This window comes from Trachinotus anak, unplaced genomic scaffold, assembly GCF_046630095.1.
Source record: "Trachinotus anak isolate AG129_WGS33_773 ecotype Australia unplaced genomic scaffold, CSIRO_AGI_Tana_v1 ptg000016l, whole genome shotgun sequence".
In the NCBI taxonomy this organism is placed as follows: domain Eukaryota; kingdom Metazoa; phylum Chordata; class Actinopteri; order Carangiformes; family Carangidae; genus Trachinotus; species Trachinotus anak.
Genome location: NW_027273867.1, coordinates 12,494,681 through 12,509,449, shown reverse-complemented (window position 1 = coordinate 12,509,449; position 14,769 = coordinate 12,494,681). Strand labels below are relative to the sequence as shown.

Here is a 14,769-nt window from a genome sequence, read left to right as displayed (position 1 = left end):
CAATGCTATTAGAGCCGTCAATGTGATTAGCCACACTCCTGCATCTTCCGTATTTTGCCTGCAAACCGCTTCTTCTTGGAAAGGTTGTTGCCTTTATGCACCACTGATTCCCAGTCTCATGCCAAATCAGGCAGGTATACTGCAGAAGATATAAACAGAGACATTTTGCAGTGGATGTTGGTAATAAAGGCTTTAATAGCTATATCTAGGTCATTAGACGCAGCAATCTTCTGTGGCTGTGTTATAACGGAGCCAGACAAACAAGCCACCTTCATCTTACCCACTACCTAACAACACCCAACTCCTGCAAAGAGCACTAATAGCCAACTAGAGGAACAGCGGTTATAGCTTCTATGGAATGGACAGATGAGAGCCAAGTGGTCAGGTTGCATCCCACATGAGCGTGGGATGCACTCGTTCCAATCGCAGACCATTAGCTGCATTTTGATCCCCTACTCTCTTTCCCCACATTTCCTGTCTGTCATCACTGTCCCAATCAAATAAAGGCATAAAAGACAGCTCCATAATCAGCACCCTGACAATTGCAAGTCTTAAAGCCCCACAAAAAATCCATAGATGATTGACTCAGTGTGAAAGTGAAGTGTGAAATGTAATCAATTCATTCAGTAAGGTGTCATTTAATCAGATCTAAAAAATCTCACCATGGTCTCTCACTTTGTCTCTCCTTATTTTCTTTTCCGGCTTCTCTCTCACTATTTGTCCACGCATAAACGTAAAAAAAATTTGGTTGTACCTTGAGGAAGCCCAAATAGAGAGGCAGCAAAGCTTTTGTACTCAATTCAAATAGCATGTGATAAGCGACTGTGTATAGAATGCCTAAATAGATGATCCACCGTGATGGTATCAGTGATTCCCCTCAAGTCTTCACAAAAACGTTATGTCTCAGCGGGGCCAGACGGATCCTCAGCCACATTACCAAGAGCCTCAGTGACCTTGTAGTGAGATGAGAAGCTGGTCGGAGCCCATTGCCACAGTTTTAATTACCACTGGCAAAGGAGGGCTGCTGCAGTTTGTGTGTATCACAGAGATCAGTGGTTCCAGAGTGTGTGAATGCATGTGCTTTAACCTGTGCATGATCTGTGTGTATGTGCACACTGCATGTGTAAATCTGACACTGGTGTAGAGCTCTCCAACAAAGACCGTCCTATTTGGGCCGTCCCTCTTTAAAACCCTCTTACATAAGCCACTACTCTCAGATGTGTGATATCATGGGACTATTTTTAGCTTTTCCTCTGAAAAAGGCTGTTCAGAGTTAGATAAAGACAAGCCTATTCTTTAAATAATGCACTGGGGCTCCCCCCCATCTTTACTGTTTTGATACACTGTCCTCCTGCAAAACTGTGCTATGGTTAACATGGATTGACCTGTAGAAAAAAAAAAAAAAATCATGCATTTTATCTTCGTAAACTTTAGCCCCTCACATCATCTGACCTAAATTCTGTGGCTAAACAAAGTGTATTTGTGTCACTGTCCTAGATTTTGCTCTTATATGAAACAGATGGAGAAACTGCCCTTGCCTAATGCCATGATTAAAATATTATTTTCTGCTTCCCATTGGCCATTTTGATTCACAGCAAACAGTCAAATTGAGCTTGAGTCAACAGTTATGTTGTTTCATGAAATACTATATTAGATCCTTGTATGTCAAGGCCTTTACTCACACTCATCTCATTTTCATAGAACCTGAACAGTTACTGCATGACTTAAGTTTTATCTGCAAGGATACAGAAATGAAAAATTGATTACTTACGGTGCCATAATGTTTTTTATTGGATTTTTAAGTGTGTCAACAGTATTATCTGAAACAGTAAGTTTGCTCTCTGATACCAAAGGAAGTTTCAAGTGGTGAAAAAACAATTTAGTCTGCACCTCTGCTGCTCTTCTACACATTTGTATTCCCAAAACATCCCGATAGAACAATGCTGGGTGAATTTAAACAGAGGAAGTATTTATTTATTGTTGATTTTATGTTTTTAAAGCTTTATCACCGACCTTTAACTGACCTCATAAACTGATAATATGAAAAGAGTCATTGCCTGCTCATGGCCCTGTGAAATCTACCACTGATCTCTGTATTTTCCCTTCAAATAAAGAAAGTGGATAGCAGGCACTGTAGCGCCTGCACTCCAGTAAAGTTTTAAATTCAGCATGTGTGTTTATTGGTCAATATTTTTCTTATGTCGTTCTTCTGGGATTCTCAGCTCAGCGTAGTGTTGTAACAGATGAAACAAGTAAAATTGTGCCAAAAGCAAAAACAACTCCTACAAAACAGCATAACCTAGGTGAACCATGAACACTGAAGGAGGGAAAGGATAAGTTTGTGGAGCTTCTTCTGACCATGAAGTCTCCTGCCAGTGCAGTTGTGAGAGGACTGGTGCAATCAATTTGGTTTGAGAAAATCTCCCAGTGTGGCTGTTGCAAACAGCCTTAGCTAAACAGAGATTAAGGCAATGCTGGAAAGACCCCTTGAAGCCCTCTAAGACTGGTGGGTGATTTTGGATTTAGCAGTGGTAGCGAGATAAAGGCCTTTCTTCCTGCTTAATTGATGGCTGTAATCCATGTGTTGTTTTAAAAGCCCGTCGCGTTGATGTGTGAATACAAACCCCTGTGCGTCCGTGCAGAAAGTGGTGATTTAGAGGGCCAAACCAAGGGTTTCCCACTGGTTGGGTGAGGACTTGTAGATTTGGGATCCAATGAAGTGACTGAGAGCATAGAGGTTGGTGAGGGTTTAAAATAAAAGGCAGGCCTGCAATTTAGGTGAATCTTTCTGCTAATATAGAATATTTAATGTTGTTTAAGAAGTCAAAAATCATGTTCAACTTGACTGTATTTCTACCCAATAAGGTCAAGTTAAAGCTAAATTGCACTTTCATAGCTGTCATGTTATCTTACACCAAACAGTACACTCCTGGGAATGTCAGTCCTGGTTTCTATAAATGACTTTTGACTCTTGAATGTCCTCTAATCCTTCAGTAAAGTTTTCACGTCTGTCATCCTAAGTCAGTTACCGTCTTCTCCATCATGCTGCAATGCTTTTTCAGTGGTAATCAGTTTTGTACAGTACAATTATATCAGCAGTACTGTGATTAATGAGTAGTGAAGATGTCTAGAAGTGGATAGAGGCTTAATGAAAAGATCAGAGTCAACCCTAAAGTTAGGAGGTGCTTGAACTCCTCAAGGCTTTAGTACGCCTTTTGAGCAAATCTACTGGTGTACCTCTTGGTCTCAGTCAGAATTATAATATCCTTGTGTTGATCGCTATCATGAATCACAAGTTCTGCTTAATCTCTACAAAGTATGTAATTAACCCTGCACTGATTCATATCGCTCATTAAATTAACACAGATAGGACATTGAAAATAGAGCACGGTGCTTTATTATTTCAGCTCGGCTGCTAGTGCCGAAATATTCAGCACCTGTCAGACCTCTGCTCTGAAAGTTATACATCTTTACAAACGTCTTTTTGGTGTTTGTAAAAAATGTCTTAGAGCACACAGATTAGTTATACTCCTCCAAGGATAATACACAATGTTGCCAGTTGTTCATGAAATCATTCAGGCTTAATATAAAAAGTGTGAATTGAACAATGAAGTGGCAGATGTTTGTCTGTTCCGGCGCATACTGGTTGTACAGACTTGCCAATTCTAATCTTAATACAAAAATTAATTGCAGCTGTTTTTGTCTCTGGGGAAAATTAGTGACCTATTGTTGAAAATGTGTGTGTGAGAGAGAGAAAGAGAGAGCAAAACTTGATTAGCATGGAAATGACAAATGAAAGGTGGGATGGTTGGGAATCAGGAGTGTGACTGTGGTGGTGATGGTGTCTGTGTGTGTGTGTTTCAGAGAGAGTGAGAGATGGCTTTATACTTTATATATGCATAACATATTCCACTGGCAACAGTGGAGTGGAAAAACACAGACAAACAAATCTGAACTTTTTTATTTATTTTTTTCCACAACCTAGCAGCACATCAGTGGATTACATTTATAGACATTGTTATTGTGTTTCATGACCACGCCTGACACCACTACATCAGCATCAGCTTAAGTTACACACTCAAACTTTTCCAGCTATATTACATTCAGTGAGGGTTTGTGCTTGCTGCATCATATTTAGTTCATTAGCTCTGGAAAAGTGGTTGAAAAGTTGCCATTCAAAGTTTGGCATAGTCTGCGTCTTTTGAGAACATAAATTGATTTACATGAGATGTGCTCAAAATTCGCTGAGGTTGCTGTGGTCAAACAGGGTAATAGGTTTGTGTAAAAAAAAAAGCAATTAGTGTTTGAAGTTCAGCACATTTTATTCTTAGGTTATGGTTCTTAGGTCTTAGGTATATGTATGTGTGTGTGTGTACTTCATATCATTTAAAAAACCATGAGTTATAGACCTTTGGAGTGATGACATTTTGGGAAAGGGAGGACATTTTGGCCGGTTCTAGCTTTCTGACGCACCTTCAAAGTGCTGTTTGAAGTTTGAGAATTGGTATTAGGATTCAGGTTAGAATCAGGTTTAAGGTGGGGATAGAGTGAGGGTTATGTTCAGCCATATAGCTGTGATGGTTAATGTTAGGGTAAAGAGCTAGGTAAGGCAATAAGTCAATAAGTGTCCTCACAACTCAGGTAAGACCAGTGTGTGTGTGTTTGTGTGTGTGTATGTATGTGTGTGTGTGTGTGTGTGAGTGAGCGAGGACTCTGATTCAAACTGCTTGCATGTGAAGAACGGAAATGCTTTTAACCCAAAGATGAATCACAGTGCTAAGCTGCTTTTCTCTTGTCATCAAATACAAACAGGGACACACCTATACAGACTCTGACATACAAACACACACACACACACACACACACACACACACAAACATACTTGCACTTCTATTTTTGTGAGGACAGTTATTGTCAATATGCATTCCCTAGCCTCTAGACCCTAAAACCAAGTCTTAACCTTCAATCAGCCCTTGAAGTTATGAGGACCGGCAAAAATGCCCTCACTCCCAAGGTCTAAAACTCAAACTGGTCCTCAGAAAGATAGAAGTACAAGTACAGACACACAAACACACACACACACACACACACACACACAGGCACAGTATGAAGCCATCTTGAAAGGTCATGCATACAGGGGTCATCAGTTCCACCCAATATTTACAGATCTATTTACAGTTACTCTTTGAAGGTGCTATTTCACTGACATTTGAAGTAATTTGAAAGAGTTGATTTGTTCACAGCCTGAGACTGCGAATTAGTGTGTGCGTGTGCACGTTGGTCACGGATGCACTACCATGGTTTGATCCCTGAAATGGCCACTGACCACAGCAGAGGCAGACCTGAGATCTGTCATCCGGTGCATTGGGTTCAGCGACACAGTACTTAACAGTGCAACTGTACCAACAGTAAAGTGAAACCAACCTAATCTGACAGTTTGTTTCCAGGAGTATTTATGACCGTTGTATTTACCCTGAGAGGTAGACTTGGTGCTCATTGTTTTTCTTTCTCTCTTTTTTTCATTACAGCTGTCCTTTGCAGCTACAACCCCAGTTCTGGCAGACAAGAAAAAGTACCCCAACTTCTTCCGCACTGTCCCCTCAGACAACGCCGTGAACCCTGCTGTAGTAAAGTTCCTCAACTACTACAACTGGAGCCGCGTGGGGACACTTACACAGGATGTCCAGAGGTTCTCAGAGGTCAGTTCTTGTTGTTCACTCTTTAAAGGGAATATATTTTAAAATGTAAACATTTTTGTGAAAGTTGATGTAAAAAAAAAAAAAAAAAAAAAAAAAAAAAAAAAAAAAGGGAGGTGCTGGAGTTGACACTACAGTCCAGAATACACACGAAATTAACACCAATTTGTAAAAAAAATGTGGCATTTTCTGTGCAATGATTAATTGATTCATTATACCTGTAAGGTTTCAAAATCAGAGTCACTGAGTGGTGGCTGGAAAAATCTATATGGATGAATGTTTCATGAACAGATGTTTCTGTTTTATATAATTAGAGCTGTCTGGTGCTGCTTAACCCACAAATCATTCTTGAAACCAACCAAGTATTTGCAATAATGAAGGCAAATAGATACATCAGTTCTCGCAAAGACGACAGCAATAATAGCACATTAATAACTGAACAGAATTTAACCTCAAAATTTAAGGAAAAAATTGTGCATCTGCTGAATTATAAAACCTCTGCTTCATAGTTTGCAGGACCGAAAAATATATGTTCTCTTTTTATTTGTGTATTTCTTTATTGCTCATAAAAAATGTGTTTGTAAAACTTCCACAAGCTCAGAAAGTGGGCCAGATACAAAAGCAGAGCAGTTAAAATCCCACACTGACCAGTGGGCATGTAAATATTTAATAACATGGCTTGGTATTATCAGCTTTAACACACAGTTCTGAAAGTGACAACAGTTTACAAGTGTTGTTGTGTTGCACAGGAGTTTTAAGAGTCCCTCTAGTTTTATTCATTCCAGTCTTGCCGCCCTCGTACTTTCTAGATTTATGAGAAAAATCTTTTTATGTTTTGAAGGTGAAGGTTAACATCTTACTAACTACTAACTAACTAATAAAAAACTGAATATATTCTCAGTCAGGGAGATTTTCATCATGTCATATACAGATGCCGGGAGTCTGGAAGTAGTAACAGCACCGAACAATGATTGGCATTTGTTTACAAAATTCTTTCAGATGACAACATGATTTGAGTGGGAGGCAAACAATTAAATCCCACTATTCTCCACTGGTTGACTGAATTAATACTTTTCCACCCATGTGACACTCTTACTGGATTCTGAGGGAATTTTAAGAATTTTTTAAAACTAAAAGCAGAGCTTAATTCTGCCACTTACTCAGTTTCATATATTTAGTAATGAATAAAGATCATTTTGCTGGCTGGAAAGAAATAGTGCTTTCATCTGCTTCTCCACCTGAGGAACAAATTAGAGCAGATGTTAGAGTACAACTTCAATTTTTGTTTTTTTCCAATAATTTACGAGGAAGTCCCATTGAGATTTAAAAAAAAAAAAAAAAAAAAAATCTTTTACAAGAGAGACCTGGCCAAGACAGCGCCGATACAAACATATTAAAATACAGCATAAAACATAAAATACCACATATATGACATGGCAGCAATTTTAACTCTGCCTTCTCAAGAAAAACAATAGAAATGAATGTTTACATGATTTTGCTATCTTTATTTACTAAATTCAGACTGGTGTAGTTCAATGAGCAGCACTCAGCTTACTGTACATCGCTCGTGTTGGGTAAAGTCACTCCTAGAACTAGCCTGTGTCGACTGAAGCTAGAGGACTTAACTTTAAAAGTTGTGGTAAGTCGGATTTCATCTCAGGAGCGGGAGGCACACATCAGGAGTCTCCATGGAAAAGTCTTCTCTATTATAATAAGTGTCTAACGGCTTTTTACTACAAAGGGAAACAAACAGCGTGAGCAGAGGATATTCAAGTTTAAATTCCAAAATGGATGCTGACTAGTGAGTCAAACTCAAAATTTCCTTTTCCAGGAAGGTTGAACTTAAACAAAACGTACAGATTCGTCATGCCTGTGGATAACGACTCAAACTCATGGCACAATCATTAAATCACATCAGGAACATGGGAACATTCGCATAAAAAAAAGCCATGTCAGAGGTATTGAAAGCGGAAATTTGAGGGAACATATTGTGAGCTCTTGCCTCAGGGCCCTGGTTGAAAACAATCTGCTCAGCAGCTGGGGGTGGGAGGTGGAGGTGGGGGATGTATAAGAAGTCTCACTGCAAATCTCAGAGAGCCCAAATCCCTTTATCTCTCCCCTCCTGAAAGCGCCAAGGGGCTTAGGATGGGAGGAAGACGGACGGCCCGATTCAATCAACCTGCCACAAGATTGGCCTCTAATCCTGATTTACAAATATGCAAGCATCGCTTCCGTACTTCATGATTCGTACAATCCTCTGTCAGGTTCAGAGCACGCTGAGTTTTGGTGCCGCCGAAAGTCACAGCAACGTGCAGCAAGACAAATGGTTGATGAGATGCAAAGTAATAAGTGAATGCCACCGAAGAATAGAAAAATAATGTGACAGTGAAATGCATTATGAGTCTCTTGGTTACCTTTTAATGCAGCTGTCACTGCTCCATTTGGTTGGATGGTGTGTCGTCCACATTAATGTTAATTGTTATTCATGGACGTGTGTATGTTACTTAGTCCTGACATGATTATTTTAGAATGTCGTCAGGTGTCAATTATTTGATTATGCTGTGTTTTTCTAGTATCTAATAATACAGTGTTTTGTAAATAGCAAATGTCCTCCCAATCCACAAACCAAACAAGTCTAGGCCTTAGTATTATTAAAATATACCACCAGTGTGATGGAGTGGTCAGAAATCCACTGGATTTAAATTTAGGAACGTCACTAATGGGCATAATTGTACTGTACTGTATATATGGTACATTATGCATGTGTGTACACACATACACACTCGCATTTACATAATGAGTATAGTATTGGCAGTGTTGTCACCTCCACCACCTCTACATCTCTCTTTTTCTCTCCCTTTCAAACTCTCTCCCCTACTGATCCGCAGTGCTGTTTCCCAGGGAGAGTGCTCGCAAGGTTAATGTTATGTAACACTAGTTAAGGATTCAGTCAGTGGCATGCACACCACACACATATACAGTGCAGTGTCCCCTGGGACTGTAACCTGTAAGCTAAAGCCAGCTCGTCACCTCTATTTATGAGCACCACTGAAACGTTGAAACAGTCTGTTTTTGGATGGACAATGATGTTCCATTAATGGAGGGGGCTGGGGTTTTTTTATAGTGAGCAATGAGAATGAGTAAAGGCTATGTATTTGGTAGTGTGAAAGTGTCTGTCCACACACACACACACACACACACACAGCAATCAACATTATTGAGATTGTCAGACAAACAGGACTCACCCAGGAACAGAGCAGCCATCATCAGTCAGTCAGATAACAGACCTGACTGAGAACAGGATTAGGACTCTGTCCTCTGCCTGGAACCCTCTGAGCTCAAGTGTTTAATTATACTATGACCACTGATAAATCCAGCAGAAGTTCCTCTCTCAACGTCCACTCACTGACAGTCCCTCGCTCTCGTTCTCTACCTTTCACAGAAATCCTGCTTGCAATCTAAAAATTGCTTGGTTGTTAGCCTTGTTTGGGCATTTCACAGTTTCTCTGTAGCCATCAGCTGCTGTTCATTACAAATGACCATGTAATGTTGTTTAAATTCCTCTTCAGAATGACTCACTCATGCCATTATACAGGGCATGTAAGGCCGCGAGAGGAAGCCTGTTGAGAGCTTGTCATCAGGCTGCGGCACAACCATTTGTCACGCTAGTTTGTATAAGCACACGAATGGCATTATGGTCTGAACTCTTGGATCTGCATGGCGATTTGTATAGAGATGTAGCGCACAATATGAGAGACAGATGTGTGCGAGGACCCATCACATTGCCACTTTTGTAAAAGCCAAATTGCATGAAAATGCACCTGTCACATTCTCTTTTGTCTCTGTTCCGTAAATGTGCTGGTGGACACACAAATGCATTATGAAAGTGTAGAGACACACACACAGAGCTCAGACAGACAGAGGGAATGATAAAACACACCTGCTAACGCTCTGGCATGTGTGACACTATTGAACACACACAAGCAGTCACACCCGTCATTGCAAAGGGGCTTCAAACTGTGAACGTGCCTGGAAATGATATGTCTGCTTGTCTCACAGTGTCATACTGGTGCCATCTGAATCATCCAAAGCTACTCACTTGCTCTGCATCGGGGCACTCACTTTTAGTCTGTTTGTGGTTTCCTGATGGGTGTGAATTTCGTTTTTTTTTGGGTTTGTTTTTGCTTTTTTGAAATTATTTGTTTGATTGCAAATGTCGAGCTTAGTGCTAGTTTGTGATTTGGTTTGGAAAGGACATCTCTCCAAGTGAAAGTGCACTTACTTCATCTTGAGATCAAGCTTAAAGGCGCGATTGCTGAGCTTTAAATTTTTACAGGATATTAGAGCTGGGAAAACTATATAATCAATTGATCAATCTCAATATTGGTTAGTCATTCAAGTCAACTGCCAAGCAAAAATACTGAACATTTCCTCACTCTGGCTTTTCAATTGTGATGATTGTGATGATTTGATTTTATGTGACACAGTAGTAAACGAAATATTTTTGGGTTTTTAGACTATTGGTTTGACAAAGCATGCAATTTGAAGATGCAGATTTCTGAATTCATCAATGAAATGATGAACAAGCTAAACGATAGATAGTTTGATAATAAAAATAATAATAAAAATAAAATCCCCTGTTGCAGCTCTAAAAAATAGGGTGACAGTATAGCATTACATACACCACTGGCCGGCACTTGCTCATTTTATCAAAATTGATGAATTTGCCTGATGAAGTTCACACATCACAAAGGGAGTACAGAATGATGGACTTTAAGGTGTGCAAGAACTTTTTTTTTTTTTGATTACCTCTTGGATCCCTACAAAATATGAAATTAGGTGCAGAGGAACTGTAGACTGAACAATAGAACCACACAGCTGTACTACCAATGCCTTTAAAAAAATAATTGTACTGCAATTTTTGTGATGGACAAATTAAAAAGACTTGAAAGCTCGAAAACTGAAATGAATGCTCTGATGACTTGAGCTATGTATTTAAGTCACCAAGCTTTTGGTTTTGTTTTACAGTGCTCCAGTGCAGAGCAAATGTACGACCCTGTGCCCTCTGCAGACAGCACACATACACACATTTAATAAAAAAAAACAAAAAACAAAAACAGAACAAAGACAGATGACTGTTTGATAGAGGTTTCCGTGCCATGCTCCAGGCTACAGACAGTGGAATAGGTGTGGGATGATACTTCATTCTGTCATAGACACCACAAATTCTCACAGGGTATCCCTCAACTTCCTCAGCTGGTCACTTCATCTTAATTTAGTTCATGGTTGTGTGTGGTGGTATAGTTTTTGTTTATGTGTGTCTCTTTGTGCAACAAGGATAAAGAGATTGTGCGTATACTGAAAAAAAAAAAAACCCTGACCTGTCTTAACACTGTTGCTTTTTACACATAGAACTCTGACACTGTCATTTTATGCATCGCGTTTGTGTGTGTATGTGTGTGTGTGTGTGTGTGTGTGTCTGTGTGTCTGTGTGTGTGTGTGCATGCTCAGATGTGCAGTAGGATTATTTCTCCTCTGTATTTGCTGCTGGGGATTCCCAGGCTGCCCCAGACAATGGAGGATGTTTTTGTTACGCAGGAAAGCTGCTCAGTTTTCTCCTCCCACTGTCCCTCAATCCCCCTCCCCTCCATCTCCCTCGCTTTATCTGACACACTCAGTCCAGCAGAACACAGATGTATTTGTTCTTTTCCATCTCAGGGGAGAAAACACAAAGTCAAACCAATGAAAATCCTCTTGTGACAAGGGCTTTTTTTTATGAGAGGTGAATGGCTTTGTGTGTCAGACTTTGTCTGTTGTTGTATATGTATCTCCATACGATATGTCTTATCTAAGTGTGATTGTTGTGCATTATTCTGTCCACACAGCTGCCGCCCCTTTCTTGTCCCAGCTAGTTTCCTAGCGTGGCAGCAGCCAGGCCTTTTAGATCAATGCTCAACACAACAGGACATTGTAGCTTGTCCAGACCACCAAGCCAATTGTTCCTCAAGAGCAAAACCTGGTTATATCGATCCACTGCGGCCTCCCTGTTGTTTCAGCTCAGCGAGCAGTACATTGGAGGGAATGTTTGTACAGGAGTGAGTGATGTACAGAGTGATTTAGAGCTCTCTCCAGGGTACCAGAGGAAGAGGCGATTATGACAACAGACATTTAGACACATGGGGGAAAAAAGTTGATGCTGTTGTTTTTTTTTTTTTTTTAGATGGCGACAATCCTGTAGCTGATTTCATGAAATAGTTGTTTTAACAAATATAACAGCAATAGCAATAGTAATAGTAGTAATAGAGATTGTGGTAGCATTCATGGTTTTGCTATTGTGTTGGGTGTGTTAACATCTGTAACTGCTCTCACGCCACTGTGATGTGCTGTAGATGCTCGTGGAATGATACTTCACCTGAAATCCATCTTTTCAGCATGAAACACTCACACTGTAGCCTTGAAAGGTGGGAGCTTGTAGTTTCTTTATTGACAGAATCAAGGGTTTGCTCCGCTTGAATCTACAGCTGATTCCAATATTCATAAGTTTTAACAGCATAAAACCATGAAAATGTCCACAGGAACTTATCTGACCAGTTCTTTAGCATAATCTACTTCCCTTTGTTCCATTTCAGTGCTTGTCAGTTTTATTCTTGTCAAAATATGGCTAAACACACTGTTTGCCAGTCTTGAGTTTGCCTTCCATTGCTTTATGAAACTCTACTGGAAGGATATGCTGCAGGACTGGTATGAAAAGTTTCTATGGGCTGTTTTGATGCCTTTTCTCTGTCATGACAACCTGTCATTATAAATAATATGAATTCAAGCTGACCCAACCCTCCATTCTCTGTCAATAAGGGAACTTCAAAACGTTCAGGCTAAAATGTTGAATGGAGTAGGAGCGGTGCGTTTATAAATGTATATAAATGTGTGTGCGCTTTCTATTCATTTTCAAGGCAGTAACCAAAATGTATTTGAAGCAGTATAGGACACATGAATATGGGAAATACTGTGACACACATGCACACAGAGACAAGTATAGGGCAAACACACAGGGCCTTCATCTGTTGGCTGTTATACATCTTCTCTGGCAACTGAGCTTGATGTGAACTGAGCTCACACACTCTCTGATGTCTTAACGTGCCCTCTAATGCCAAACTCTCGGGTGGGGGTGGAGGGGCTAAGGGCCGCAGGGCATGGCCGGAGGACATCCGAAAAATTTGGCCAAAGAGAGAGAGGAGAACCACAGACTGTTTTCGTGGCAGACATTTTGACTACGAGGCACAGGCGTAACTGATGATGTTAATAATGGCTGCATTCCATTTAGGTGCTCCTGTGCCAGTGCCCTGGTATTGTGCATGCTGGCTTACTGGCATGCCTTACTGGAGCAACTTAATGGAGCAGAGCCATCATTAATGGTGTTTGTTACACCTGTGCTTTTCCTGTGATGACAAGTCAAAATGTCTGCTGTGAAAAAGGCCTCTTCTAAAATTGTAGCTTCAAGGAGGGAAGCCAGAGGGATGAATCACAAGCTGCGTGTTTGTGAGGGGAGAGAGGGAGAGAGAGGCAGTATGATGAACCACCTCGAGCTCGCCATCATGGTGGGATACCTGCTCCATTCTCTCTCCCCTGATCCCATTACCCACCGTTCCTGTGAATCAATGCATCAAAGCAGATGTACAGCTGCTGCAGGTACATTTACAGTACTCCACATATGTCTGCTTTTTGACAAGCCACAGGTAACCCGTTCAGATCATTTAAAGCGTACATGTGTTCTTTCTCGTGTCGTTCTGTGAAAAACAAATGCATTTCACTGTGACAAATGCACTCGGAATAATGTCACCATTACAACTAAACATTGAACAGTCAGTCATGACGGTTTTGATGTCTGCAGTAGCCGTGTCTCTGTCATGTGAAAATGGCAAGCTCCTTGTCTTTGTGTCTTTTCTGTCACAATTTAAGGTACAACCTGAACCTGCTTTATACATACCGTATGTATTATGAATGTGTGAAATGTTTTCAGGAGCTGCACAGCAAATTTCATTGTACAGCTGTGTGCAATGACAAAAAAGTGATTCTATTCTATTCTCTATGTGCAGTGTATTCACATATAAGATTGGAAAAATTGAAGTGTTAACATGTATAATATGGTGAAACCCTTCTGAAAAAAAATCATACTATAGCATGTGTAGTATTTCACACTAAGTGGCGTATGGAAAACAGGCAGCAGAATATTATATAAAGTAAATGAAGTACGTATATTACTCTTGTTAAATATGTAGAAATATGTGGTATGCAGTAGAAATCACTTAATCCCTCATATTTGCTTTTACTGCAACATGGAGCCACCTGTTGGTGTTTTTAGACTTAAGGTAGCAACAAGGACGTAATCCCACCTGGATTCTTACCAGCAAACTCTGACAGTTGTCGTAACTTTGAACTTTTTGAGCGTCCAACTTAAATCGCCTCTGAATATAGCTCAGTCAGTGCAGATAGAAAAAACAATGAAGCAAAGTCTTCAAGGGTGAGTATTAGGAGTACAAGAAAGAGAATATGCCAATGGGTTGGATGATAAATAAAAAGATCAGAGCAATGAACATCTTACATATTAAATTATCAACTGCTCATGTGCTTTCTCTTTCTTTCTCTCTCGCTCTCTTCTCCGGTTCTCACAGGTGAGGAATGACCTGACTAATGAGCTGGAGAAAGCAGACATTCAGATCGCAGATACAGAAAGTTTCTCCAATGACCCCTGTGTCAATGTTAAGAAGCTCAAGGTAAGTGATCCAGTCTGCGCACTTTACAATCCTATCTAACCAAATAAAAAAGCTGGAATGGTTCAATGTCAGTCTTATTCAGATATATATCAGATACACCAAACAACTAGGGACTTATTGATTTAGATCTTAGTTGTCATTTTTTAATATTGTATTCTTATATGAGTCGATGCCACACACAGTGAATGCTCCATGATGAATAATTTATCCAAGAATTGTCTCTCACTTTGACTGAGCAGAGTAGGAAAAATCTCAGTGAGACTAGTGGAGCCCTAATGAGGACACTGTAATGGCCGGGGGGA

At 40.2% G+C, this 14,769-nt stretch overlaps 1 protein-coding gene across 1 annotated transcript in view; it reads left to right on the top strand.

Annotated features, from left to right (window-relative positions):
* gabbr2 (gamma-aminobutyric acid (GABA) B receptor, 2) overlaps positions 1–14,769 on the top strand; it is a 174,861-nt gene that overhangs the window by 83,103 nt on the left and 76,989 nt on the right. The window contains exons 3-4 of the mRNA XM_071500682.1: positions 5,529–5,699; positions 14,366–14,467. Coding sequence (XP_071356783.1) covers positions 5,529–5,699; positions 14,366–14,467 — 273 coding nt within the window. The remainder of the gene's footprint in view (positions 1–5,528; positions 5,700–14,365; positions 14,468–14,769) is intronic.